This window comes from Podarcis erhardii (genome assembly GCF_964252035.2).
Source record: "Podarcis erhardii genome assembly, chromosome: 7".
In the NCBI taxonomy this organism is placed as follows: domain Eukaryota; kingdom Metazoa; phylum Chordata; class Lepidosauria; order Squamata; family Lacertidae; genus Podarcis; species Podarcis erhardii.
Genome location: NC_138511.1, coordinates 6,933,469 through 6,960,390, shown reverse-complemented (window position 1 = coordinate 6,960,390; position 26,922 = coordinate 6,933,469). Strand labels below are relative to the sequence as shown.

Below are 26,922 nucleotides of genomic sequence, written 5' to 3'. Positions count from 1 at the left end.
TCTAGAATAATCAGAAGCCTTAGAGCAGGAGGCTTCCTCAACCTCGGCCCTCCAGATGTTTTGAAACTACAATTCCCATCATCTCTGGCCACTGGTCCTGCTAGCTAAGGATCATGGGAGTTGTAGGCCAAAAACATCTGGAGGGCCGAGGTTGAGGAAGCCTGCCTTAGAGCCTCTGACACCAAGAGTACCTGGTCTGTTAGATTCACACCCATTTCCTGTTCCACTGGAAGTACACCAGGTGCTGAAGGTGTCTACAAAACAGGTTGAGTCAGGAAACATTTTATGCCACATATAACACACATGCTACTTGAAAGTGACACACAAATGCCAGTCACTACAGTGGTGCCCCGCAAGACGAACGCCTCGCAAGACGGAAAACCCGCTAGACGAAAGGGTTTTCCGTTTTGGAGGCGCTTCGCAAAACGAATTTCCCTATGGGCTTGCTTCGCAAGACGAAAATGTCTTACGAATTCCTGCAGGGTTTTTTCCTTTTTCCCCCCCTTTTCCTAAGCCCTAAGCCGCTTATCAGCTGATCCGCTAAAAGCTGCTAAACCGCTAATAGCGCTAATCCGCTAAGCTGTCAATGGGCTTGCTTCGCAAGACGAAAAAAACGCTATACGAAGAGCCTCACGGAACGGATTAATTTCATCTTGCGAGGCACCACTGTATCTCTTCTCCCCTCTGGTCCTTCATCAAAGAGAGGTGGCCTGTCACTGACTGCATTAGCCTAGCAGTCAACCTCCTCCTTGGTGCATGCTGTGGGAAGCCAAGGACAAGGTGACTTTGGCTGACTCCACGGGGGCCACAGACCTCGCATCGGACGCAAAGTAGTACTCCACCGCTTTCTCCTCGACAGGAAAGAGGCAGGTGGTGCTGTCCACCCGGGAAAGGCTGCAACTCCCCTTCTTGTCTTTGCCTGCGGAGGCAAGAGAGCTCAGTTAGCTGCCATTAAGAGCGCACAAAGCAACTGACAGCAAACAAAGGCACCTCATTCCATTGATAAAATTCACCCCAAGTCACCAAGTCACAGTACCAACATGAAGCTTCACTTTCTTAAAGGTTGCTGGCATAGTCCACGGGAATATTTCCTGCAGAAGCACCACTGAAAGGAAGTGGGCAAGACCAATGCCACTGCCTTTTCATTTCAACAGGAGCTGGGCAGGAAGCTTTCCCAGGGAGTCTGCCTTGTGCAATTTTATTCTATTTATTTACTTCTTCCATTTATAGCCTACTTTTCCTCCACAGAGCTCAGGGAGGCCGGCGGACTGCTCCTCTGCACCACCATTTTATGCCAAAAACCCTGTTAGGCTAGGAGGCAGTGACTGGTCCAAGGTCATCCTGTGAGCTTCTCAGCTGAGTGAGAATTCAAACCCTGGTCTCCCAGGTCCTAGTCAGACACTCTCGCCACTAGACCACACGGGCTCTCAGCTTTGATTAAGGATGAAGGATGCGAAACAGTTGAATGCCTTTTGGTGTGGAGTGGGGATTGTCATGTAAAAATGACAGTCTAGCTTTTCTTAAGAACATGATTTAAACTAGCCAATTTCTAAGCAATTCCGCATGCACAACATCCAAGCCTTTTTGAATTAGTTCTGTGTTTGTCAATTAAAAAAAATAATAGATGACAATCAGGTGTTCTTAAACTTGAATTCAACGTGGGCCCTGGACAGGCAGCTAATACAGGTGTTGGGCTGCTGCCCTCAAAACCTCAGAGCCAGAATAGCTTTTCTGAAGACAACTGAGCTAGCTGGAGTAGTTTGCATTAGGAGAACTTTGAACAGGCTGCTCTAGAGTCAAGCATGTTGTACCTGAAAAAGTATTGATTCAGGATGACTCTCACTATTGTCAGAAATACCAAGGACCAACTGCGGAGGCAGAGGATAGCCTTCGTGGCTGGCAGCCATTGAATAGCCCTCTCCTCCATAAATTTGTCTAATCCTCTTTTAAAGCCATCGAAACTGGTTGTCATGGCTGTATCCTGTGGGAGCGAGCTCCATAGTTTTAGCATTTACAGTGGTACCTCGGGTTAAGAACTTAATTCGTTCTGGAGGTCCGTTCTTAACCTGAAACTGTTCTTAACCTGAAGCACCACTTTAGCTAATGGGGCCTCCCGCTGCCGCTGTGCTGCCGCTGGACAATTTCTGTTCTCATCCTGAAGCACAGTTCTTAACCCGATGTACTATTTCTGGGTTAGCGGAATCTGTAACCTGAAGCATCTGTAACCCGAGGTACCACTGTACTGTCTAGTTAAAACTATGGAAATGGCTCCCATAGGACACAAGATGGATTGAAACCTTAAGACACCTGACAGTCAGAGCTATTGAAAATATGGGCATGTTCTGCGAAGAACATTTGCACACAAATGATTTAAAGCAGCAGTGAATCACAGAACAAGCAGCTCTTCCTTAAAGGCAAAGATACATTTGGATTTGCTACCATATTTTTCCTGGCATTGCCCCCATTTTTACCATGATTATCCACCCACTGGCAAACTGTTAGTATTCAGATCAGTACTTGATAGCACCAATGTTAAATGTATTAAAAATTTTAGTATTAAAACATGGCTCTCATGTTGATACTGACTTAAAAAAGAAAAAAAGCCAGTTCTAGTTAAGTCAGACATCCTCAAATCCAGATGTTGGTTTCAAATTAACAAAATCAGCAGAAGGCAGAGAAACCAGAGAAGGCGAGAGAAGGGTCAGAGGACCTTTTGGTTAAGTGGGAAAGCCCCATTAGGATTCTCGCATGCAGAATCTCCCGCCCCAATGCCATCTCTTTAATATGTTGCCATCACTTTCCATTGAACAAACAAGGTTACACATCTTGACAACCAAAAGCCAAGAACACCGTTTCTGTATGCACTTCTGCACCCAGAAAAGCAGGCTAAGAAATGAAAAGTTCTGCTCAAATGAACATAGTAGCAGACTATACCCTGTGAAGCTGGTCCCTCCTCTCAAATGGAAAGCGATCAGCTACACATTAAAGAGAAAGTGATTGTCTTAATTCATTTTCAGGACTTCTCATCAAATGAAGAATTATGTCTCAGGCACCTTTCTCCATTTTAATGGATATTCCATCAATAGAATGATCCATAGGTTGTGTGGCTGAAAGTGCAACATGAAAAAAATAACTTCAGTGTGTCATTGACAACAAGAGAAACTTCAGCAATGTCAATTTAAAATAAAAATTAGGTACAAGCAGAAGGCAGACTTTTGGCTTGGAAGTGTCACAGGGCGCTTTTTGAGCTGTGTTAAGTCCTGCGAATTTCAGTCCCATGGGGCCGAGATGAAGCTGTTTTGCAGCAGCAGAAGAGGGCTCCTGTACCCATTGTCCCACTTGAATACCTGAATTAGCATTTGCACCTGGGATAGATACTTCCAATAAACCTTCATAACATGACTAAATGACAGGTTGCATGGAAAGGTGAAGCATCAGCATGGAGATACTTGGAGCTGGGAGGATACCCAGCTACAAACCCCTGCCAAGTCACAAACTTCGCTAGACGGTGTTCAGCCAGTCACCTATCCTGGGTTGCTTGTTAAAAGTTGAGATTCAAATAAAATAAATAAAGAAGGGGCCAATAAACCTTGCTGTGGAGATACTGGAATTCTCAGGCAAGCCTATAGGACTGTAGCATTAGTTGCCATTCAGTTAAAGGGAACGAATACATTCCTAAAGCCACAAGGATGTTCTGCTGGGGGACAAGACGAGCTGAAGATACTGGTCAGTCTTCATACCAGAAAGCTAAGGTGCCACGTGCACAAGGTATATAGTGATATTATGCAAAATGAGGGCAGTCGCTTACTACCAAGCTGCTCACTGTGTATCTAAGGATGGAATGATTTAACAATCATTCCTTCCCTCTGCCCAGAAATCCCTAGGAACAGTACAGGGTTTGTGAGAGTTGGGGAAGAAGAGGCCAAGCGGGATCTCTAAGCAAGGATTCACAGCACCTCCACTAAAATTAGGACCACAGGGATTCGTTGAGGGAAACCGTGATGAATCTGCTGTTGCAAAGCCAATACAAGTTTGTAGAGCAGGTCACAGAACTGTGGAGTTGGAAGAGCCCCCAAGGGCCATCTAGCCCAACCCCCTGCAATGCAGGAATCACACCTAAAGAATCCCTGACAGATGGCCATCCAAACTCTGCTTAAAAACCTCCAATGAAGGAGAGCCCACCACCTACCCAGAGCCATGACTTCTAACATTATAAGAAATAGATTTTTCCACAATCCAAATCCAAATCCAGTGCACAATAGGGTTTGCTTTTTAGAAGTCTCCCATAGCATCTCATCTCCATATCAATAAGGTATTAATTTAGCATATCTGAAGAAGTGTCATACCAATAACAAACTTAGTTGGTCTCTAAGGTGCTACTGGAGGGAATTTTAAAATTTTGTTTTAATTTAGCAGACAGTACCAAACTTCTCACTTCTGCCACACTTGCATTAAAGAAGAAGAAGAAAATGAGTTGAGAAATGCTTCGAGCTGTGAGATTTACCTGTTCTGTACAGTATTGGAATGTGGTCAGTAGAAAGCTTGTGCTCACTCCGCACTCCAATGAGCAGGGGGCTTCCTCTCCTGAAAACAAGACATCCAGCTGTCATGACCAATAAACACTGGTATCTGCGTCGATTCTTCCCTTTGGAGGGCCTGATCACATTTGCAGCTTAGCTAAGTGTCAGCACAGCCAAGTTGAAGGATATAACCAAGGGGGAGAAAGTTTGGCCTGCAGATAGCAAGTTCAAGCAAAGCACCCTGTGAGGAGGGGGCAGGGTTATGGGCCTGGGGTGGGGCATTTGTGTCAGACCAGGACACAGATCCAAGCTTCAAAATTGCACAGAACAAAAAAGATGGGGGGAAAACCTCACTAATCTGATCTCAATTATAGCCTGCAGATGGCAAACAGCACTAACTCAAGATCTATATATAGTGGTGCCTCGCAAGACAAAATTAATCCGTTCCGTGAGGCTCTTCGTATAGCGTTTTTTTCTTCTTGCGAAGCAAGCCCATTGACAGCTTAGCGGATTAGCGCTATTAGCAGCTTAGCGGCTTTTAGCGGATCAGCTGATAAGCGGCTTAGGGCTTAGGAAAAGGGGGGGAAAGGGAAAAAACCCTGCAGGAACTCGCAAGACATTTTTGTCTTGCGAAGCAAGCCCATAGGGAAATTTGTTTTGCGAAGCGCCTCCAAAACGGAAAACCCTTTCGTCTAGCGGGTTTTCCGTCTTGCGAGGCATTCGTCTTGCGGGGCACCACTGTAGTTCAGAGTTGGGCAGCTTTTAAGCCAAGACAGAATGCAGTTAAAAGCATCCCAGACAAGCTGAATTTACAGTTCACAATTTGTGGGACAAACTCTCAAGAGCCCTGAATTTTGAGACTGCAATGATGTGCAGACCAAGCAAAATCTTAAAAGAACCAAACTGTTACAAAATCTTAAAAAAACCCAAACTGATTACCATCTGAGGACTTGTCTGTCTTACACATATCAGATGATCCCTGACATGCTTACTCAAAAGTCAGTACCACTGAGATCAGTTAAGTGCAAACAAGATCACTGCCTTGAAAGTCCCTCCTTCACCTAATGGAACCAAGGGAACTATAGGTCTGGGTGAGGCAAGCAAAGGATTTTCAAAAGAGGTTTCCAGACCCTTCACAAACTACAATTCTCACAATTTTTTGGAGTAAGCTATAAAACTGATATGAGTGCAAACATGACTTTAACTACCTAGATTCAGCTGGAAAATCCAAACAGTCATTGCAGTCAAGATGTTAATTGTTCTGCTAATTTTGAACAGTTTGTGGTACTTCATAGATAGCAGGAAAAGAACATTAAAGAATGAGGTCATTTTTCTAAGAGAATATTTTTGCACCAGCAGGTAACATGAAAAACAGGGAATATTATACCATAAGGTTGCATAATAGATATGTCAAATAGAATTTCCTCCAATTCAAAATTGGCTAAAATCTATGATAGCCTATCAAAAAGAAGGTGTGGGTGCAAAAATAATGAAACTGACCTAGGGAAACACAGAGCATACTACTGGGACGGTATTTACCTGGTTCCAACTGCTTGACCAGGATAGTGAACACTCTTGAATACGAGGGCAAATGCACCTTCCTTGTGGAAAAACAAACAAACACTTTACTTTTTCAGTTAACATCATTTAAATGTTTTAATTAAAATATTAATATGCAGCCTTTGGGAGAAAACTCTTTCAAGGCAGCTTACAATACATTGCAGCTTAAAAGTCTCAGAAACAGTATACTGAGAGACCAGGGAAACCACCTAAAATTACTAAAGTACAGTATCATCAAAGCCAACAGCAGAAGCAGACCAACCTTTTAGGGAAGCCATGAACAAGTGGTTAATTCCAAAGCTGTGGGGCTGCCCCTCTGGCTTCCACTGCTTTTGGAGGCAGCAAATTAAAAGGGCCCCCGCTGCTGACCTCAGAGCACCAGGAGCTTGGCATAAGTGAAGGCAGCCCTTCAAATATCTCGGACACAAAACACTTTAAGCCTTTAAAAGTCAGAATCAGCATTATAAATGCACTAGTAACCAGGTCAGCTGATACAGTAGGACTATCTCATGTTCCTACCACCCAGTTCCCAATAAAATTTGGGACACTGCATTCTGGGCTCTCAAAAATTTCGAACCCACCTTTAAAAGGCAGCCCCAGGTACAGTGCACTGCAGTAGTCCAGTCTGAACGTGACTGGTAAGAGCCAACCTCTCTTGCTGGGGAGACAGTCCAAGCTGGTAAAATGCACTTTGTGCCACCACTATTTTCTTGGCTTTCCCAGTTAGCATCAATGTCCAGGAGAATGTGCTTGGTTCTTCAGGGACAAAGTAGCCCCATTCCGGACCAGCAGCCCATCAAGCTTGGGAGCAGGCAATCTCCCTACCCAGCTCTGTTTTATCTGGATATAATCTCAGATTGCTTGCCCTCACCCACCCAGGACCACCTTCAGGATTTCAAGAGGGATGAGAAGTTGGAAACAAGAGAAGGAGCTGCGTGTCACAGCTGGCAACACCTCAAGCCAAATCTCCAGATAACTGATTAGAATCTGCTTTTCTTGTGTCCTTATGTATTTCTCCTGGAAGTTTCATGCAGACATTAAAAAGCATGTGGAGGGGGCAGGTTAGGCTCTTGTAGCACCGTATACCGTATTTTTCGCACCATAGGGCGCACCGGACCATAGGGTGCACCCAGTTTTTTGGGGGGGAAATAAAGGGGGAAAAATTATTTCCCCCCCCCCAGGCGCGGGGCTGGGGTGGGGGAAGCTCGAGCTTCCCCCGACCCCAGCCCCCAAACAGGCAGCTCTCTGCAAGCCGTGGGAGCGCTCCCGCTGCCTGCGGAGAGGTTCGCGAAGCCTGGGCGCGCTGAGCTCAGCGCGCGCAGGCTTCAACATGCAGGCAAGTCTCCGCAAGCAGCGGGAGCCCAGCGCTGGGCTCCCGCTGCTTGCGGAGAGGTGTGCGAAGCCTGGAGAGCGTGAGGGGTCGGTGCGCACCGACCCCTCTCACTCTCCAGGCTTCAGCGAAAGCCTGCATTCGCACCATAGGACGCACACACATTTCCCCTTCATTTTTGGAGGGGAAAAAGTACGTCCTATGGTGCGAAAAATACGGTAAGTCAATGGCCATAGGATAAAGCAGAACGCCTTCAACACAACCTTAATTGTTCCACAAGAAAAGACTCCCAAGACCAATCTGAATGAACAGGATTTCAACACTGTGGCTGACTATAACAAAAGCTGCTGAGAGGTATTGTTGTTGTTGTTGTTGTTGTTGTTGTTGTTGTTGTTGTTGTTGTTGTTGTTATCCTCATCATCATCCCTAGTCTGAATATCACAGGATATTCTCTAAATTAGTCAATTAACTTACATCTAGTTTGGTAAAAGCTATGAATTAACATTACTATTGCAAACAGGATCCTGGCTCTTTCATTTGCTCTTTGCTTATCATAGAATTGTAGAGTTGGAAGGGACCCAGAGGGTCATCTAGTCCAACCCCCTGCAATGCAGGAATGCCTTACATTGCTGACTAGAGCAGCTGCAAGAGAAAGCAGACTGCTCTATACCAGCAATGGACTAAGCAATTCCTGAAGGCTCACCATGAAACATATTAAAAGGTCTGGCAAAACATAAGAATTGTATATTGTCTCCTATGAGTGATGAATGTTTTACGAAAAAATGTATAATTACCAGCTGTTGGATGACTCTTTCTACCAATGTGGTGTAGCTGATATCGTCACTTTCACGGTTGTCATACATGTACTTGACAAGTTTAGCAATTGTCTCAGTATCAGTCTCAGACTCAAATTCATAACCTTTGCTTTCCTGAAAAAACATTTAAAAAGTATGACTTGTGTTAGTCAAAACAATGGAAATATGGAACATGGCACATGGACAAGGGAATATCTACTACACACTATTTTTGTATCATAGCAACCATATTCTAAAAATATTGCACAGGCTGCTCCTGTTTCGTATAACTGCTCTACTTTCATTCATTAATTTCAAGTCCTCCTGCTCAGAGAAAGAATCAAATAGAATAGATAAAGGAATGCAGAAGCAAAAGAACCATGTCTTGATGGGCATGGTTCCAGCTCACTGCTGCGCTCCTCCAGAAAGCAGAGCAGATGCTAACCACACAATGCAACCAAGCTAGTATGGAACCCAATGGCAAAGGCCAGAATGGGTCGGGATTCAATTTTTGTTGGTTAGGGAGGGGAAGAGTGGCAATAGCATTTTAGAGCAGCTGATTATATATCTGGTGCCACATATGACCATAAACAATTAATAACCCCACAACCTCTTTTTGCAAAGAAAAATTCCAGAGGGGGTTGCTGTGTTGTCTGTGGCAGCAAACACCACAAAAAGTCTTGTGCACCTTGAAGACTATTCCTGGAAGTATATTCATCTGCTCTTTAGATTTCTTAATTCTACTACTTCATCTGAAGTCAATACAGTACCATTAACCTAATAGACACACGATCACACTAAACACTTAAGCCTGAAAGAAATGAGAAGCAAGATAAAATTATCCAGCTTTGGTAAGATTGTATTATTATTATATAACGCCACTAATGTTCATGGAAGAAGGCCCATAAACTTAGTGACAAGAGTGCATGCTTTGACTGCAGAAGGTCCCAAATGCAATCTGCAGGCAGGAAAGCGAAGACCCTGCTACCATTTCTGCCTGGGGCTGTTGAGAGTTATAGTTATGGTTATAGTCCAAAACTACTGGAGGGCATCAGTTTGGGGAAGCCTGGTACAGACTTTGGTCTTTAAGGTGCTACTGGAAGGAATTTGTTTTGTTTTGACTATGGCAGACCAACACGGCTACCTATCTGTAACTGGTACAGACAGTACAGCATGAGATGAAGCAACAACCTGAATTGAGATAAGGTGCCGTCCTGCAACCCTAAGGCACTTCACAGGGTGACACAGAAGATACCTATCAGCCCAGTGGAACATACAATCTAACCACTCCTTAAAGTTATAGCACCAGCTCATGTAATAGATACTTTAAAGGCTTCTAAAGTGTCTCCCTTGTCAGCATCCAAAGAATGCTGGCATAATTTGGGAACAAAACTACCAGGCCCAAGTGATTCTCTCCTACGATACAAACACAAGCAGATTCAGACTTCCCACTTTGTTTAAACTCACAGCACAACACAGCACAAGGAGCTTCACTTACCAAAAATTTCTTCAGGTCTTTGTAGTTTGTAATAATGCCATTGTGGATAACAATAAATTCTGAAACACAGGGGGAGAAAACACTTTAGGAGCTATGATCATAAAAGAGCCCGCAAAAAAAGGGAAGCATCCCAAGAGTAGGAGAAAAGAGAGGCAAAAGCCTGAAAAAGAAACTAGGATTCCCAAAGCCAAGCCAAGCACAAGCACATGATAGATGGATGGTCGAATTTAATAAAGAAAGTACAATCCCTGCTGGGCTGCTTAACTTAGAATAGTTTAATGCCACCTGCTGCATCCAACTGCAGTATTAATTTACTTTATCCCAGACCCATTTACAGTTCAATTTCCTAATGTAAGAGAGAATGTAGGCCATCTTCCATGTGGGCCATTACCCAAAATTGTTTTCTGTTTTAACTACACCAGGAATGACAGTTGCCTATGCTAAAAAGGATGTATCAACAAAGTACATGGTAGCTGGCAGCTCAATTTCAGCCCCGAGGAGCCTTTAGAATTAAGACACTTAACAGATTAAACGAACCCTTACAACAGATTAATGGGATTTATAGCCCATGCTTGTAACTTTGGTAGTATTTTAACCTTAGTGCAATACTAACAGCAGGGCTTTATAGCAGTCATTACAATGCCTCAGATCACAGATTTTTCAATCTAGAAACAATATAATCAGTGAGTACTCAAATTTAACCTTTTCTGAAAATATAAGGTAATATATGATTTATTCTGCAATGCACAACTCACTTTTTTAAAAAGCTATTTTAAAAGCATTATCATCTGTGAACATTTTGCATATTTAAAAGGAGTTGAGACCAGCCTTGTTTTTAACTTGAAACAGTCTTTAATCCATAAAAGAACTAAATTCTGCTTCCCAATGCAGCTGATTTTTGGTTTGTTGGGGCTCTCCGGTCTGACTATCTGCCTCCTCCCACCTGGAAATAAAGGCTAAGACCACTAAGATTTACTTCTTACATGTCTTGCTACCTGGTACTTTGTTCAAGAAGATGGACACAGCTATCCAAGAAGATTGCCTGCCCGACACTTTATCAACTCTGAACAGCCATCAGAAGCTAGGACAAAAGTCAAAGCGTCACCTCATCCCTCAAACCCACCAAAAAGTAACGACAATGTCTTACCATTGTTTTTATCCGATCGCTGTGGGTGGCTGTTGACAGGATTGGGCTCGCCGTGGGTGGCCCATCTGGTATGGGCAATTCCAAGATGCACATCAAACTCAATGTCCAGGTCCATATCCTGTTGTTCTATGTAAAGTGGGGGAAAGTTCATTCCTAAGAGGATCCCCTACTCTTACTGAATGGAGGGAAAGGTTTCAGCTGACATCACCCACTGGCTTCAGAAATGCAAAGTGAGGCTTTACCAAGTAGGCCAAGGCTTTCAGGCTACTCTTTTCTAACATTTACAGGTCTTTTGCATGTGTTAAGTGGTCCACTTCCACCAACACATAAATTATAGGTGGGGAAACTCTGGGCTAAAGGTCAAATGTGGCCCTTCAGACCTCTCCATCTGGCCCTCAGGACGCTCCCCAGGCCACCCCCCCCCATACCAGCCATACTCTGCACCCTGCTGGAGTGTTTTTGCCTAGCTGAAATGTGTATCTGAGCTCTAATCACGCCTCTTGCTGATCTGGATGGCAGACAGAGAGGGGCATGAGTGATTGTAGAAAGCAGCCTCATAAACAAAGGCAATGTTTAAATTCATTACTCTACCAACTTTTTCTTCTGGCCCTGCCCACCATTGGCATGTGGTCCCCTGGAAGGAATGTGGCTTGGGACAAAAAACGTCAACCACCCTGACCTAATTTCTGACTTAAGCCAGCCATCTCAGTCAGCAACATTTAAGATAAAAGTAAGTCCACAATGCAGAGGTCCTCCACCATGCCTATCTGAAAACAGCCATAGCTTAAAACAAAGTATTATCCACAATATTAGCACACACTGTTGTTTCCTGAATAGAGGGCATTGAATGAAACGCAAAACATGAGACGTTTGCTTCTCCATTGTTTACAGTTTTCCCACCCAGAGATCATACCAATTTAATACTTGCGTTTTTCTAGTACATAGAAAGTTAAGAAAAGACCATCTTATTTTGTGGCTGTATCAATTTACCATGCTTAGAGCATCAACATTTGATTTAAACAATTCCTAAGACCAGCAGCCACAGAAATATATAACTGCTGTATAAACTAAATAATTGGCTGCAATATGAACACGCATTCTACTCACACATTCCATTTTAATTCTTTACTTTTGCCTTTACTGCAAATTCCCTAACAGCTGAACTATGATTTGTATGTGCCCTCCAATGCAGGACTGCAAACCAGCTTCCATCCATGGTTTGGTTGGTGGTCCCAGTTTGGAGGGCAAGCCCAAACCATAGTTGGCTAGTTTAACAGCAAATTCTGGTTTGTGCTAAAGAGGAAGCAACTTGCATTGGAGCACATAATGCAGGCATAGGCAAACTCCGGCCCTCCAGATTTTGGGGACTACAACTCCCATCATCCCTAGCTAACAGGACCAGTGGTCAGGGATAATAGGAATTGTAGTCCTACACATCTGGAGGGCCGGAGTTTGCCTGTGCCTGACATAATGTGAGGGAGGGAGGGGAACAAGCATGAGGCCAATCAAGTAGCATCAAACCAAGGTTTGGCAATGAATGTGAATAAATCCACTGTTGGGAACTTCAGTAGTTTCTCACTTGGCAAAACTGGTCTGGCTATCTGCTGTTATCAGTTTATATGACACTAGTTTATCAGTAAACGGACAAGAAATGAGGTCTCAGCTGTCCACTCAGGAAGGAGATAGACAAGACAATGCAGAGTATGTGAATTCCGCTATATTGTGAACACTTTTCTTCATGCATATCTCCGCTACCATTCTCCCTATTCATGCTGCCTCTACTATAACCAGAGAGAGAGAGAGAGAAAGAGTCTGTGTTCCAAAGGTGACTGAGATGTGTGAGCCTAACTGGCCAAAGAATGACCCAACAACAAGGGATCATGCTATATCTCTATATTTGCTCTCAACAGGCAAGGCAGACGTGCAGGGAGGATTAGTAAATTCGATTTATCTGAGAACTGCGTTATAGAAATGAATATATAGTTTATCATTTAGTATGCCAATGAGCACAGCATGTGTTGGGAAGTGTTTTCAGTTTGCACCTAACAATACATTGAAAGATTGTTGCTGAATGGTATTGAGATCAGGAACAAAGACCACCAAAGAGAAAAGGTGGATTGTGTAGGACTGGACTTACTGTTCACTTCTTCATCCAAAGCCTTCACTTTCCCCTTCTTTTTGATGAGTGCAATTTTACCAGCATTGGCCTCCCAGTCTTTATCATTGCCTCCATCAATTCCAACTCCTAATACACAGAAAGCTTAAGGTGAATCACACACACCTCATTTGGCTTGAAATATTAATTGTTTTGCTTTCCAAGATCATTAACCTAACTTCCACAATCATTTTTCTACAGGCTAGAATAAAATTGCAGAGTTTCAGAACATACAGAACATTATGGCTATACATAATTACAAGAAAAGCCAGTGCAATATTTAGAAACACAACATTGCCTAGGTGTTCCCTTTTAGCCATTGGGCTGCATTGCTGGGACACTGAAGAATATTAAAGCATTCCAACTGCACAGGGTCAGTTATGTTAGCCATTAGACTCTTGTCAAACAATACAGCTTCTGTGAGGAAAATGACATTTCTTTCATTGGGAAAAGACATCTCAAAAAGCCTAGTGAGATTTAAACTTCATCCAAATACCTGTGCACATAACGGTTTATGTCCAAGATATACAACTAAACATGTAAACTTGTTGCACGTGAACTGAGAGGTGGAATAAGTCACACCAAGCCTTGCTTCTTAACACTGCAGACCATGACTTTACTGGCAACCACATACTTTTAAAACCATATCCACAGAAAAAAAGTTTGAAAGATAAGGAATCCAAGGACAGGGTGAGCAGCTTACCAGCCGAGTCATATCCTCTGTACTCCAGTCGCTGAAGCCCTTTGATGAGGGTCTCCAGGATCTCCCGTCTTGTCCGGGGAACGTGGTAGTTCAGGTAAGCAAAGATGCCTGCAAGATGGATTAGAAATTAAAACAAAGACCATATACATGCAATACTGCATTTCACTTTGTAACAACAACTATGAACTGAAACAACGCTTGTGTAGGATTTCTATTAGCACAGCCCCAAAAGTGTTGTAAATAAACTCATTTTTATAAAACATTACAAGCCACAGGAAGAAAAAGCACCACTATTTTTTTTTTGCTACAATTCTCCCATTTAGTATTATATTTTTTTTTAAATGTACATATACACAATTAAAATTGTAAGTAAAACAGAGAGAATGTAAAAGCAACTGCAGGGATGAGAGAAGGATCCATTAAGATGGGGTTTTTTGAAGGAAGGATGGGATATAAATAAAATAATAAATAAAATTTAAAAACCATTAAAAAGTATAAAACATACTGTAGATGAGTGCAGTGAAGTGGCTCCACTCTGCAAACTCTAGAATGGAGTGCAAGGATGTAGGGTAAAGAATTTTGAATTTGTAGAATGGAACCCTGCATTACAGCCTTCCTTCAAACAACAACAATAAAACCCTTCTTAGATTTGGTCCTAGAAAATCTAGCAAGCTCTTATGGATTTTTTGAATTATCTCAGTAGCTCCAGATCACCTGATTTAGGCCTCATCTCTGCTACCATCTGCATGAGGGGAAAAACCCCCCATTCTGGAACTTTTACTTTTTAGAGACTGTGGGATATATTTAGTGCTAGTTCAAATCAGAGTAAACCCAATGGGTCAACCCCAAGCAATAACAAATCCATGGATCCCACAATTCCTGGGAAGTCTCAGAAAATAGCACCTGGGAAGTCAATAATGTGCTCTCAAGCACAACAAATGAGTTGCCTTGTCACAATAATGACTTGTATGCTCAATACGTACCGCATTTGAGATTTATAAGGAAATCCCTTATAATCTCCATGCATGAACTCCCTCTGTGAAAGGGCACTGCCATACTCACACTTTCTTAGAAAGTGGGCAAGGCACAAGAAACAGGGGAAGAAGTCGGGTGGGGAGCTTAAGTCATGATATTCCAGTTTATCAAGATTTCAGACAGGTTGTCAACTCCCAGTGGCTACAAGGAAGTGTTCAATTTCATTATAGCCAAAAAAGTTAGTAATTACGAGCACTTCACTGCAGTAAAGCATTCCAACTCAAGAGAAGAGCTTTGGAACCCTTCCCATCCCAATATAACTAAGAAAAACAAAGAAGAGACTGATTAACTTTTGGAAATGGCACAATTGATCTTGCTGAAAGTCTGTCTATCCCACCAGGTGCTCTTCTCCTTAGACATGCTCCAATATTGAAAGTCAGATGCAAGAAAAATGCATGAACTGGAGGGATGTAAGCAATGGGGAGAGACCTCGCTACTCCCCCACCCCTTTCTACGTAACTGGACTGGAGAACATCTGGGTTTAAACAGAGAGCTCTGCTGTCCTCACAACTAGACTGAGTCTCAAAATTCTCATTCTTGCCTAGGCTAATCCTTATAGCAGGGGTAGGCAACCTAAGGCCAAGGCCTGTGGGCTGGATGCAGCCCAATCACCTTCTCAATGTGTCCTTTGATTTAAAATGCATCTCTGGGTTATTTGTGGGGCATAGGAATTCGTTCTTTTTTTTTCCAAAATACAGTCCGACCCACCACATGGTCTGAGGGACGGTGGACCAGCCCATGGCTGAAAAAGGTTGCTGACCCCAGCCTTACAGTGACCACCCCCAGCAGCAACCATTCACATTTCTTTCCGATTCTAACCCTTACCTCTCAAAAAGGTGCACAGCTGGCCAAAAAAAACCCTCCTAGAATGACCAAGGGAGTGGATCTCTTTTGGGAAGGCATTACAAAGACAGGGGTCCACCACTGACAAGACCATGGGTAGACAAACTAAGGCCCGGGGGCCAGATCCGGCCCAATCGCCTTCTCAATCCGGCCCGCAGACAGTCCGGGAATCAGCATGTTTTTACACGAGTAGAATGTGTCCTTTTATTTAAAATGTATCTCTGGGTTATTTGTGGGGCATAGGAATTCATTCATTATAGATAGATCTAGATAGATGATATAGATAAGATGATAGAGATAGATAGATAGATGATAGATAGTCCGGCCCCCCACAAGGTTTGAGGGACAGTGGACTGGCCTCCTGCTGAAAAAGTTTGCTGACCCCTGGACAAGACTGTCTGCTTTTAGCAGCAGTCAATCTTGCCTCAGGAAAAGGACCCACTTTCTTACTCAACACTTCACTGGCTCCCTGGCTCAGTCCAGCCATCATTCAAGGCTGCTTCAGAATTCATATTACTCGCATAAGTCAGAAGCATGTGAACAGGGTGCTTGCGGTGGGTCAGCAAGACCATGTTGGCAAACGCTGCTCATTTAGCTGTAGCCAAAGATCTGCCCCACATAGCATTAGCAGCCTGTTACGATGGTGTGCTTTCAGTTCACCAGACACCTTCATCCCTTTCTTCTTCCTCTTCCTAGCAGCTTATGGTCCCTCATCTAGGGACAAATATTGACCTGTGATCTACCAGCAAGCATATCTTTGGCTCTGGTGAGAGCATGGAAACAGAGAGAGACACACCCACCCCACATTTGCACCATGCCTAAAGAAGTGCCAGCCTTATACCACAAGTCTTGGAGACACCCAAAATGCTGTGGGATTTCTTAGTTAATATGGCAAGCCAACACTGGTTGACCCCAGGGGGAAAGAAGCACATTCCACAGATTTATTGTTCATGGCTAGGTGATATATTGATATATTGTTCAAAACCAGTTTGAAGCCCCTATCGTGCTATTGGTTTCATAATTTTTGGCTGGATACTTCAAATCATTCTGATGCATGGCTTTTTTCATTTTGCGCAATCTCAAAAAAAGAAAGACGCTTTCAAACTATTTTTAAGGAAATTCGCCAACATTTACACTTCCAACCTGGGTTGCCATACGTCCAGAGTTTCCCTGACATTTCAGCGCTTTCTACTCAGACACTGTTTCCGATGGACAAATCCCAGCTATGTCTGTGAAACTTTGGACATATGGCAACCCCACCTTAGCCCTTGCTCCCTCCAAGTGTACAAGCACTACACTAATTTTAAGGTGTGCTGCTAATCACATATTTTTACCAACTAATCATAGACAGCACACTCCCAAGACCACTTCCTCATTTGCATGAGTTGAAAAGAAGAAAGGAAGTAAAATGTTACAGTTAAATAAATTTACTCATTCAGCTCATAAATAAGATCATAGTCCATAGGAGGAAATGTTCTCTATGTAAATTCTGTGATGACAGGGTTGAAAATAAGTTCCCAAGAAGAACTGTTATTAGCTCATCTAGAGAGCCACCTAAAAGGGGCAGATGGAAAGAAGAATCACTAACTTTTGGCAGGTCAAAGCTCTCTACCTTATTGTTTGGAAGCAAATATAATTTGTCACCTAAAGTACAGTAATATATTACAAAATTACAAGAATCAGTGCCCAACCTCCTAGCAGCTATTTCACATAGCTGTCACAGCCTATACAGGGGTACCTTGGGTTAAGTACTTAATTCGTTCCGGAGGTCCGTTCTTAACCTGAAACTGTTCTTAACCTGAAGCACCACTTTAGCTAATGGGGCCTCCTGCTGCTGCCGCACCACCGGAGCACGATTTCTCTTCTCATCCTGAAGCAAAGTTCTTAACCCAAGGTAATATTTCTGGGTTAGTGGAGTCTGTAACCTGAAGTGTATGTAACCTGAAGCGTATGTAACCCGAAGTACCACTGTATTTCCAATATGTTTTCCTTTGTAAGTTTTGCAATAGGTCACTTCTGCAAGGCTAGATATCTGCGCTAATAATTACTACTGGCGGTGAAGCGACTCCCTAAGTTTCAAACACTAGAAAAGCATAGACCCATGCAGTCAGCAGAATGCAAGGCTAGCACGAGGCTGTCCATGGGGGTCTCCAGACATGGCCCCACTCAGAGCTGCCTAAAGGGCAGTCTGCAACTCCAGAATGTGCCTGGGGGCAACTGTGATTCACCACAGATAAAACAGAAAATTGTATAGCTAAACTTCAGACCATAGTCCCGTCAACACCAATTGGCCATGGTCTCTGCAGCATTGCTGGGAGGACTCTTCCCTAACCTACCTGGGGAGATGGTGGGGATCAAACCAGTGACCTTTGGCATGGAAAGCAGAAGCTCTGCTACTGAGCTATCATCCTCACTTTTAAAGTAGTTTATTTCCTGCTGTCCCTCTTCTGAGAGAGCCCAGTTAGAATTCACAAATTCAGCTGTGTTCAGCCATGACTACTGCAAGTCACTACTTCAGAATTCAAGATAAAAATGGGGGGGGGGGGTTAAGAAGGGTTGTGTTTGTGTAACCTCGAAGTCAAAAGAATTCTATAGGCCTCCTTAGCTTGATATCAGCAAGAAATTGGAAGCTACCCAGCAGAAGGAAGAGCAGGTGCTTGTTTCACTCCTGGTGGCAACACCTGGCTGTGAAACCTAAGGGTTCAGCTGGTGGGTTGAGACCAGAAACTCGATTGCAGCCCAGCCTAAACCAGATTAGTTCAGGTGCCACACTTCCTTTTGTACTTGTTTAAGGTATGGGTTAAGTCTTCTGGAAGACGATAAAGAACACAGCAGAATGATAGAGTGCAGGGGAAATTTAAAGGGGGGGGGATGAGAGAAAGGAACAGAGAGAAGGTAAAGGATGACCACATGCAACAAAAATGTTTTAGTTGGCCCCATAGCTCATACTGGGGTTAAGAGGCACGGTGAAGAGAGATCCTTTGGATATGATAGTTGCTATGAGAGCACTTGAGCTGAAGGGCAGGATAAAAATTGCTCAAACAAATTAATGTCAACAGTAGAAATATTTATTTCACTGCAGATGTTAAACAGAGCACCAGTCTCTACACTTAGTCAAACCAAATGGTCAGAAATGAACACTGTGTGCTCCACTAGGATGGACAATTTCACAGCAAGTCAGGTCCCAAATTTTAGTTGTACACTGAAAACCAGAACAAACTACCCATTTACGAAGAGCCAACAATCTCACTCTATTTTGCTGAACAGGAAAAAACTGCTCTGTCAGTTCGGGCATTTCTTATTTACCTATAAATCAATGCTTGGAATCTGCTGTTAGTCCTGTAGTCAACCCCCCCTCTCCCACCCCTGGCAATGTAACCCACTAAGCTATGAATAACGTATCAGATTTTGAAATTATTCCAGTTTGATGCTGCACCAGTTTAATTATTAAAAGAAAGTGATCTTGTAAGATTTGCTCCCATCCTTACCTCTGCAGCAAGTTTAAACTGGTTATGAGTTTCACATTCAACTATGAACAAGGCATATATCTGCTACACTGGTTTGTCTGGACATCTACATTCTACCGGGGCCGTTAACAATAGATGAATTATACTTATCCCATCAAAGAATAAGCAAGTGAGATACAGAAATGTCAAGGTAAAGATAAAACTGCAAGGGCAATAAACCCTACAGTTTCAACCATGCAAGAGAAATAATCCCCTCAGAAATATGACCTGAAGGAAAGGCATTGGGCTTTGTCAGCCTCCATCACACTAAAGGCACGAAATTTTGCTTTCTCATTTTGGAACAAGACAGTCAAGAGGCTATAACTGTATTCAGAAATATTTTAAAGGATATGTTTGTAGACAAAGAACAGATTATGCTATGCAATCTGAGAATCCCACACATTCACAAGATTAAATTCACAGAAAGACTTGAACTGTGTTCACTGCAAACTATTTATAGCATAAATTGCCTATTCTATTCTTAGCACTGCCCCATTTTCCATTTTCTGAGGCAAATTTGCATAGTATTAAATGCACATGAGCAAACTGTGACTGCAGCTCTTCTTCACTTCGCTCTTCAGGAGAAATTTCTCGTGAACCTGTGTCCCACATCAAAAAAACCCCACACCAATACCTGAAGGTGACAGAGTACAATAGAAATCCTTAGTGTTAAGAAAGCTGAAAAAATAGTGGATATATGGGGAAGTTGATATATGGCAGAGCATGTTCCATCTCCAACACCTTCCATGTGCAGCTGGAAAAGACTCCTGCTATAAACCCAGGCGAACCACTGCCAGTGTAGACAATTGTCTAGATGGGCCCAATGGCCTGGGATTCAATAAGCACATATAGACCTATGCTACGTCTGCACACCAAGAGAATGCAAATGATAATTCAGGGCTCAACCAGAAGGTCCTGGTTCACTAGGTGGCCTCAAGCAAGCCAGTTTTGCTTTTCTTCAGCGCCTAGTCCTTTGGAATATGGGGAGAATCATATTGACCAATTTAACTTAGAAGGAATATGTAAGGATGAGTGGGGTCATGTGTTTTGATTTAATTTATTTATTTCGTAAAATTCATATACTGTTCGAAGCAGTTGATAAATGTATGCACGTGAACACAAAAAGAGCTATATACATACACACTTCCAATATTATTAAAATAATAATGAGGCAGTCTTATCATTAAGTTCTCTGGAAAAGTTCGGCGGGTGAAGATCAGGGAGCCTCATCTGTAGTTGCACCCTTTATGAATTTAAGAATAGAAGAAGGGCCTGCTGGATCAATCCAACATCCTGTTCTCACAGTGGCCAACCAGATGCCGGCGCGGCGGGAAACCAGCAAGCAGGAATGGAGCACAAGAGGCCTCTCCTCTCCTCTCCTGTGGTTTCCAGCAACTAGTCTTCAAAAGCATTGCTGCCTCTGACCATGAAGGCAGAGGCTAGCTATCCTGGCTAGCAGCCATTGATAGCCCTTTCCATCATGACTTTTTAAAGCCATCCAAGTTAGTGGCCATCACTGCCTCCTGGAGGAGTGAGTTCCATAGTTTAACTATGCACCACATAGCATCTCTTCTTTAAACTTTTATTATGTCTTTTTTGCTGTGCTCTGAAGTGTTTCTTTTCTTTCTTTCTTTTTGGTGCTTTAAATATGTATTTCATGGTAGTCATCTCACAACATTTTTAAAAAGAAAAAAGGTGCAAACAATTTTCCCCTCATTTAATCTCTTATTAGCAATGATCTTATTAATGATGATGCCTCTGGAATTGATCCAAACACCCCTTGCCTTTTGCCTACATAAGAGGACTCTCATTTCTTCTTCCACGTCCCCTCTCCTTCTGTGCCACATTAGAAGCTGCTTTTGAAACTCAATAAGGTTAAACAGCACCTTTCAGCACATCAAAAGGATGTGCTTGTAGGCAATGTGCAAACACAACGTCAAATGGGGATTAAATGAAATATTAAATCTTTCTGGAACCACCGTAAGCAGCTCAGTGCGCAAAAGAAACACCACGTAAAGAGTAAGAACTTACATGCAAGCCAGAGATATGGAAGCAGCCCTTCCACCTATCAACACCAGCACCGCTGGCAAACCCTAGCTTCAGTACAAGTTGCTAGAAAGGCAGACAGCCCTGAAGTTGCTGTGGGAAAGCTCCTGAACTGGCAAATCTGCTTTTCTACCTGTCTACCTGTCTGACACACACCTATGCTCTTCCTCTACTGCACGGATGGCTGCCACCCCTTCCCACCCCCTGTTCCCCTTTATATTTCTAGGAGGTTAACATATTGCCATATTGTTGTATTTAGGCACCCTAAGCTTAACGGAAAACGAAGTTGAAAATATCTCCCTGCTGAATTCTGCCAATTCACCCCTTCCTTATCATCATCAGCAATCTAAACCCGCTTTCCCAATATCACACATTCGTCTACTCTCACGCTAATTTCCCCACAAGCCTCACTTGCACCTGTCCCTCAATACATTTGTCCCCTTCAGTTTAGCACCCGCGTAAGATTTAGGCTGTAAGCTCCTTGGGGCAGAGACCTTATGCTACTGGTCTTCAAAGCACCACAGACCCTGATGCCACTTTTTAATTACTACTACTACAGTACTGGATCACTATAGCTAAACCAGTTGTAGAGCTTTCCCCCCCTCTTCATCATTTTCCTGATTTTGCTTTACAGTACAGTGGTACCTCGGGTTACATACACTTCAGGTTACATACGCTTCGGGTTACAGACTCCGCTAACCCAGAAATAGTACCTCGGGTTAAGAACTTTGCTTCAGGATGAGAACAGAAATCGTGCTCCGGCGGCGCAGCAGCAGCAGGAGGCCCCATTAGCTAAAGTGGTGCTTCAGGTTAAGAACAGTTTCAGGTTAAGAACGGTCCTCCGGAACAAATTAAGTACTTAACCCAAGGTACCACTGTATTGTTTAGTCGTTTAGTCGTGTCCGCCTCTTCGTGACCCCCTGGACCAGAGCACGCCAGGCACTCCTGTCTTCCATTGCCTCCCGCAGTTTGGTCAAACTCATGCTGGTGGCTTCGAGGACACTGTCCCACCATCTCGTCCTCTGTCATCCCCTTCTCCTTGTGCCCTCCATCTTTCCCAGCATCAGGGTCTTTTCCAGGGAGTCTTCTCTTCTCATGAGGTGGCCAAAGTCTTGGAGCCTCAGCTTCAGGATCTGTCCTTCCAGTGAGCACTCAAGGTTGATTTCCTTCAGAATGGAGAGGTTTGATCTTCTTGCAGTCCATGGGACTCTCAAGGGTCTCCTCCAGCACCAGAATTCAAAACCACTGTATTAGGTTTCCTAAATGTTCAGCAATGTTCAAGCATGGGGTTACCTGTAAACAAACTATCTCTCTCACCCACCTGATTTCCACCTGCACATTCACACTGTCCCCACTACCCTCCGGTTATCTCCCTTCCCAACCACCCTGCAGGCGAAGGCACTCTGCACATGCTCAAGAGAGCCAGCGCGCCGGGCTTTTGTCAGGGGAGGGGGAGGCTGGGCTAAGCCCCTGGGTCTTTCCCGAGGCCCTCTAGACAATGATGGTGAAAGAGTTGGAGGAGTAAAGGAAAGGAGGTGGAGGAGGAAGCAGCAGCTGAGAATGGGGGGCGAGAAGAGAGGCGGGTGCTGCGCTGAGGGCCTTGCCTTGCCCCCTCCCTCCCCTCTCCAGGCGCACTCTGCACATGGGCTGAGGCAAGGCTACTGCATGCGGCCGTAGAGCACCAAGGGGCCCCAGGGTCATCTAGCCCAACCCGCTGCCGTTTGCCCTGAGGGAAGCGGGCAACCCTTTCGAGAGAAGCCGCCTCGCCCTGGCTTCGGCCCCTCAGCACCGCCCCCCTCGCCAGCCTTCGCGGCGGGGCAGCCTCCATCCCTCCCTCGCTCGCTCCTTCCCTCCTTCCTCACCGCACATGGTGGCGCCTGAGGAGACCGAGCAGGGCGGCTGTGAGGCGCGGAGGCTGGACAGGCGCTTCCTCGCTGACGGGCCGGCGGGGACTGGCGGGCGAGGAGGAGGCGGCGGCTGAGGCGGCGGCAACGGCGTCTCCTCCTCCTCCCTCGGTCAGAGAAGCGGCGGGCGAGGGGCGCAGGCTCCCTGCCCGGCCCGCGATTGGGCCCGGCTCGGCCTAGCGGGCCCGGCTCCTCCTCCGCCTCCGCCTCCGCCGCCTCCCGAGGCCTCCGGGCCGCCGTGTCACTCGGGGCGACGTGGCAGCCGGATCAGCATCCGCCTCAGGTGGAGCAGCCGGAGCCCCGCAGGCCGGAAGGGGGAAGCAGGCGCCTCTCGGCGGGCGGGCGGGCGGGGGGCTCCAGGCGGGGCCCCGACGAGGCGCCCCCTTGGCGTTATTGCCCTTCATAAGGTTAATGTTACCATCCTGGGTCCCCTGGTGGTGGCGGCTCGGGGCCCGGGCAAAGCAATCCGCCCGTTGGGGGGCTAGTAAGGCGCACACCCCCTTTGGGGTTACATTCAGGTAGGGAGCCGTGTTGGTCTGACGCAGTCGAAATACTGTACAGTATATATAAAAATTGTCCAGGAGACTCTTGAGAGTCCCATGGACTGCAAGAAGATCAAACCTCTCCATTCTGAAGGAAATCAGCCCTGAGTGCTCACTGGAAGGACAGATCCTGAAGCTGAGGCTCCAGTACTTTGGCCACCTCATGAGAAGAGAAGACTCCCTGGAAAAGACCCTGATGTTGGGAAAGATGGAGGGCACAAGGAGAAGGGGACGAGATGGTGGGACAGTGTTCTCGAAGCTACCAGCATGAGTTTGACCAAACTGCGGGAGGCAGTGGAAGACAGGAGTGCCTGGCATGCTCTGGTCCAGGGGGTCATGAAGAGTCGGACACGACTAAACACCTAAACAACAACAGCACCTTAGAGACCAACTAAGTTTGTTCTTGGTATTAGCTTTCGTGTGCATGCTCATACCAATAACAAACTTAGTTGCATGCACACGAAAGCTTATACCAAGAACAAACTTAGTTGGTCTCTAAGGGGCTACTGGACAAGTGTGTGTGTGTGTGTGTGTGTGTGTGTGTGTGTTTTTCAACACCCTTTGGGGATTGCTGTTATTACCAGCCTGTTTTTTGTGACTCTAGGCTGCAGCAAAATGAGGCGCCCCTTTGTGTGTGGTTGTCATTATCATCAGTCCACTAGCTGGTGGCTCTAGGCTCGGGCAAAATGGGGCTCCCTTTTGGGGCTATTTATGTACAGTGGTAGGGACCCGGATGGCGCTGGGGGTTAAACCACAGAGCCTAGGACTTGCCGATCAGGTGGTTGGCAGTTTGAATCCCCGCGACGGGGTGAGCTCCCGTTGCTCGGTCCCTGCTCCTGCCAACCTAGCAGTTCTAAAGCACGTCAAGTGCAAGTAGATAAATCGGTACCACTCCGGTGGGAAGGTAAATGGCGTTTCCGTGCGCTGCTCTGGTTCGCCAGAAGCAGCTTAGTCATACTGGCCACATGACCTGGAAGCTGTATGCCGGCTCCCTCGGCCAGTAAAGCGAAATGAGTGCCGCAACCCCAGAGTCGTCCGCGACTGGACATAATGGTCAGGGGTCCCTTTACCTTTACGTACAGTGGTACTTCTGGTTACATACTTAATTTGTTCCGGAGGTCCGTTCTTAACCTGAAACTGTTCTTAACCTGAAGCACCACTTTAGCTAATGGGGCCTCCCGCTGCCGCCGCACCACAGGAGCACAATTTCTGATCTCATCCTGAAGCAAAGTTCTTAACCCGAGGTACTATTTCTGGGTTAGCAGAATCTGTACCCTGAAGCATATATAACCCGAGGTACCACTGTATTTAGTACCCTTCACTTTTTGACTTTTCATTTCCTGCCCTTTGCCCTAAGATCCCAGGGTGGGATTAGAACACAATATGAAATAAGTTTTAAAATAATTTGCCTTTCCTTCTTTGCCATAGCACCAGAGCATTGTGGGGCTTTTTAAAACAATGCTTCCGGCAAACTCCAGAGTTGCCCGTTGGAGCTTCATGAAACCTCCATGTTCAGCAACAGTCGATTGTCCGGTACCTGCTGCAGGGGACAAGCAGCAGGGAGTGGTGGTGGTCCAGTAGCCCCCTTCATGCCCCCAACTGATTGCAAAGGGGTCTTGCTTGGCCTGCCCTGGCAGCCCCACCCGTTCTTAAAAGAGGCAGGTGGCAGAAAAGGCCACCTGGCCATCAGTCCCAAGAGAACTCTAGGCCAGGAAGGCTAATGGCCAGAGGTTGTGTAAGGCAACTTCCTGTAGCGACTGTGGGCCAATGTGGTGCAGTGGTTAGAGGGTCGAACCTGGAAATGGCCGAGACCACAGTTCAGATCCCCCCTCTGCCATCATGAAGCTCGTGCAACGTGCATCGTGCATGGCAACAGTGCACTAGGTGCGCGCAGCAGGAGAGGGCAGCCTTTTGCATGCCTGGTTTGTGAAACTGGTCTATACTAGAAACAGAATCTTCCCCAATGTTGCTTCTCCTTCCCTCCCATGGAATGAGCCTCACCACACTTGGTGGTGTTCTGGTTTGCTATTCATGCACGTTAAAGAGCCCCCCACTGTGGAAGCAGCATATTTTTATTTCAACAAGGCCTCCTTTGATATTTTTGTTCTAGTTCTAGCGTTGAGAGGGAGAAAAAAATTCTATCCAGTTTCTCCATGCCATGCATAATTTTATGTATGTCATTTCTTACTCTTAAAAGGTACCTAAAACCGAAGGGAGCTGCTGCAGGCAAGATCCATGTGCTACTACCGCAACTGATCACTTGCTGGCAGTTCCTGAGAATGGAAGTAGCCTTGACAAACTTGACACCCAGTTTAACTTAGAATTGACTTGTTTCAGACCCCCCCTTTTGCTGATCCACCAGGAAATGCTGAATAGAGTCTTCCAGGTCTCTTGGGGTGTGTGTGTGCTGGATTACTAATTCTCAAGTAACAAGCTATCTTTTTCATACCACTGTACTTGCCCTTTCAAATAAAAGGAAGGAACGCTGTTGTGAAGATTAGGTGTGCTGATTGCATCATGTTAGGTAATGTGATGTTTTCAGAGGCAGGGAAAAGTACAACAGTAAATACAGAAGGGTTCTCTTCCAGGAACTTGGGATGAGTCAGAACTTATTAAGTGCGTCAACCATTAAAAAGTTCAAGATGGCCAGAACCGATAGTGGTCATATACTAGCAACTCATTCTTAGCCCAGGGCAAGGAAAAGACAGTGCCACAAGAGCTGCGGTGGCATCCTACGCAAGACAAGCAGGGCATGGGTTGCTTGAGGTTGCCCTCACACAGCATATGCTTACTTGAGTATTAGGCAAAGCAATTTCCCATTTGCCTTTATTGAAAAGGCATCCAGTTTCCTTGGGGAGTCCCAGCTCCTGTATAGTTCACACATTCTTCCCAGCACATTTTAAAATTCATATACCGTATTGGCATGAATTAAAGACTCGCTTTTTTTCCAAATTCCAGCCGTGAAAAGTTAAAAGTGCAGCTTAAATTTGCAACCATACAAAAATTGGCTTTTATGGTACCGTTGCTGAAACAGACATACAGTAAAACAGAATGGGTGTGAGTGCCTGCAGAATTTTAAGGGAGCGGCTTATATTCTGGTATTGTCTTTTTTTCTTTCCCCCCCTTTGAATTTTAAAGGTGTGGCTTATATTTGGGTGCAGCTTATATTCGGGCCAGTACGGTAATGTGGGTTTGCTTGACCATAACACACTCTAATTTTGTTGTTGCAGCTACTTTGATGTATTCAAGAAAATACAGTAGCAAAAGAGTTGGTTTTCTTATTTTCAAGGGTTAAATTCAGTTTCTAATCCCCATTTGTGACCAATAATAAGGAAACCG

General features: G+C 44.9%; 1 protein-coding gene across 5 annotated transcripts in view; it reads right to left on the bottom strand.

The window, feature by feature from the left end:
* GFPT1 (glutamine--fructose-6-phosphate transaminase 1) overlaps positions 1–23,181 on the bottom strand; it is a 43,309-nt gene extending 20,128 nt beyond the window's left edge. For 2 of the 5 annotated variants that reach the window (XR_014158225.1, XM_081868444.1), the window contains exons 1-10: positions 23,000–23,181; positions 13,708–13,815; positions 12,987–13,094; positions 10,850–10,975; positions 9,703–9,761; positions 8,205–8,339; positions 6,060–6,121; positions 4,505–4,584; positions 3,054–3,107; positions 814–919 (exon numbers count right to left, since the gene is read on the bottom strand). Coding sequence is in view for 4 of the 5 variants with exons in the window: in XM_081868444.1 (XP_081724570.1) it covers positions 814–919; positions 3,054–3,107; positions 4,505–4,584; positions 6,060–6,121; positions 8,205–8,339; positions 9,703–9,761; positions 10,850–10,975; positions 12,987–13,094; positions 13,708–13,815; positions 23,000–23,006 (845 nt within the window). In the remaining variant the exon portion in view is untranslated. The remainder of the gene's footprint in view (positions 1–813; positions 920–3,053; positions 3,108–4,504; positions 4,585–6,059; positions 6,122–8,204; positions 8,340–9,702; positions 9,762–10,849; positions 10,976–12,986; positions 13,095–13,707; positions 13,816–22,999) is intronic. The other 3 variants (XM_081868446.1, XM_081868445.1, XM_081868447.1) reach the window with 3 other exon arrangements.
* Between the last annotated feature and the right edge of the window lie 3,741 nt (positions 23,182–26,922).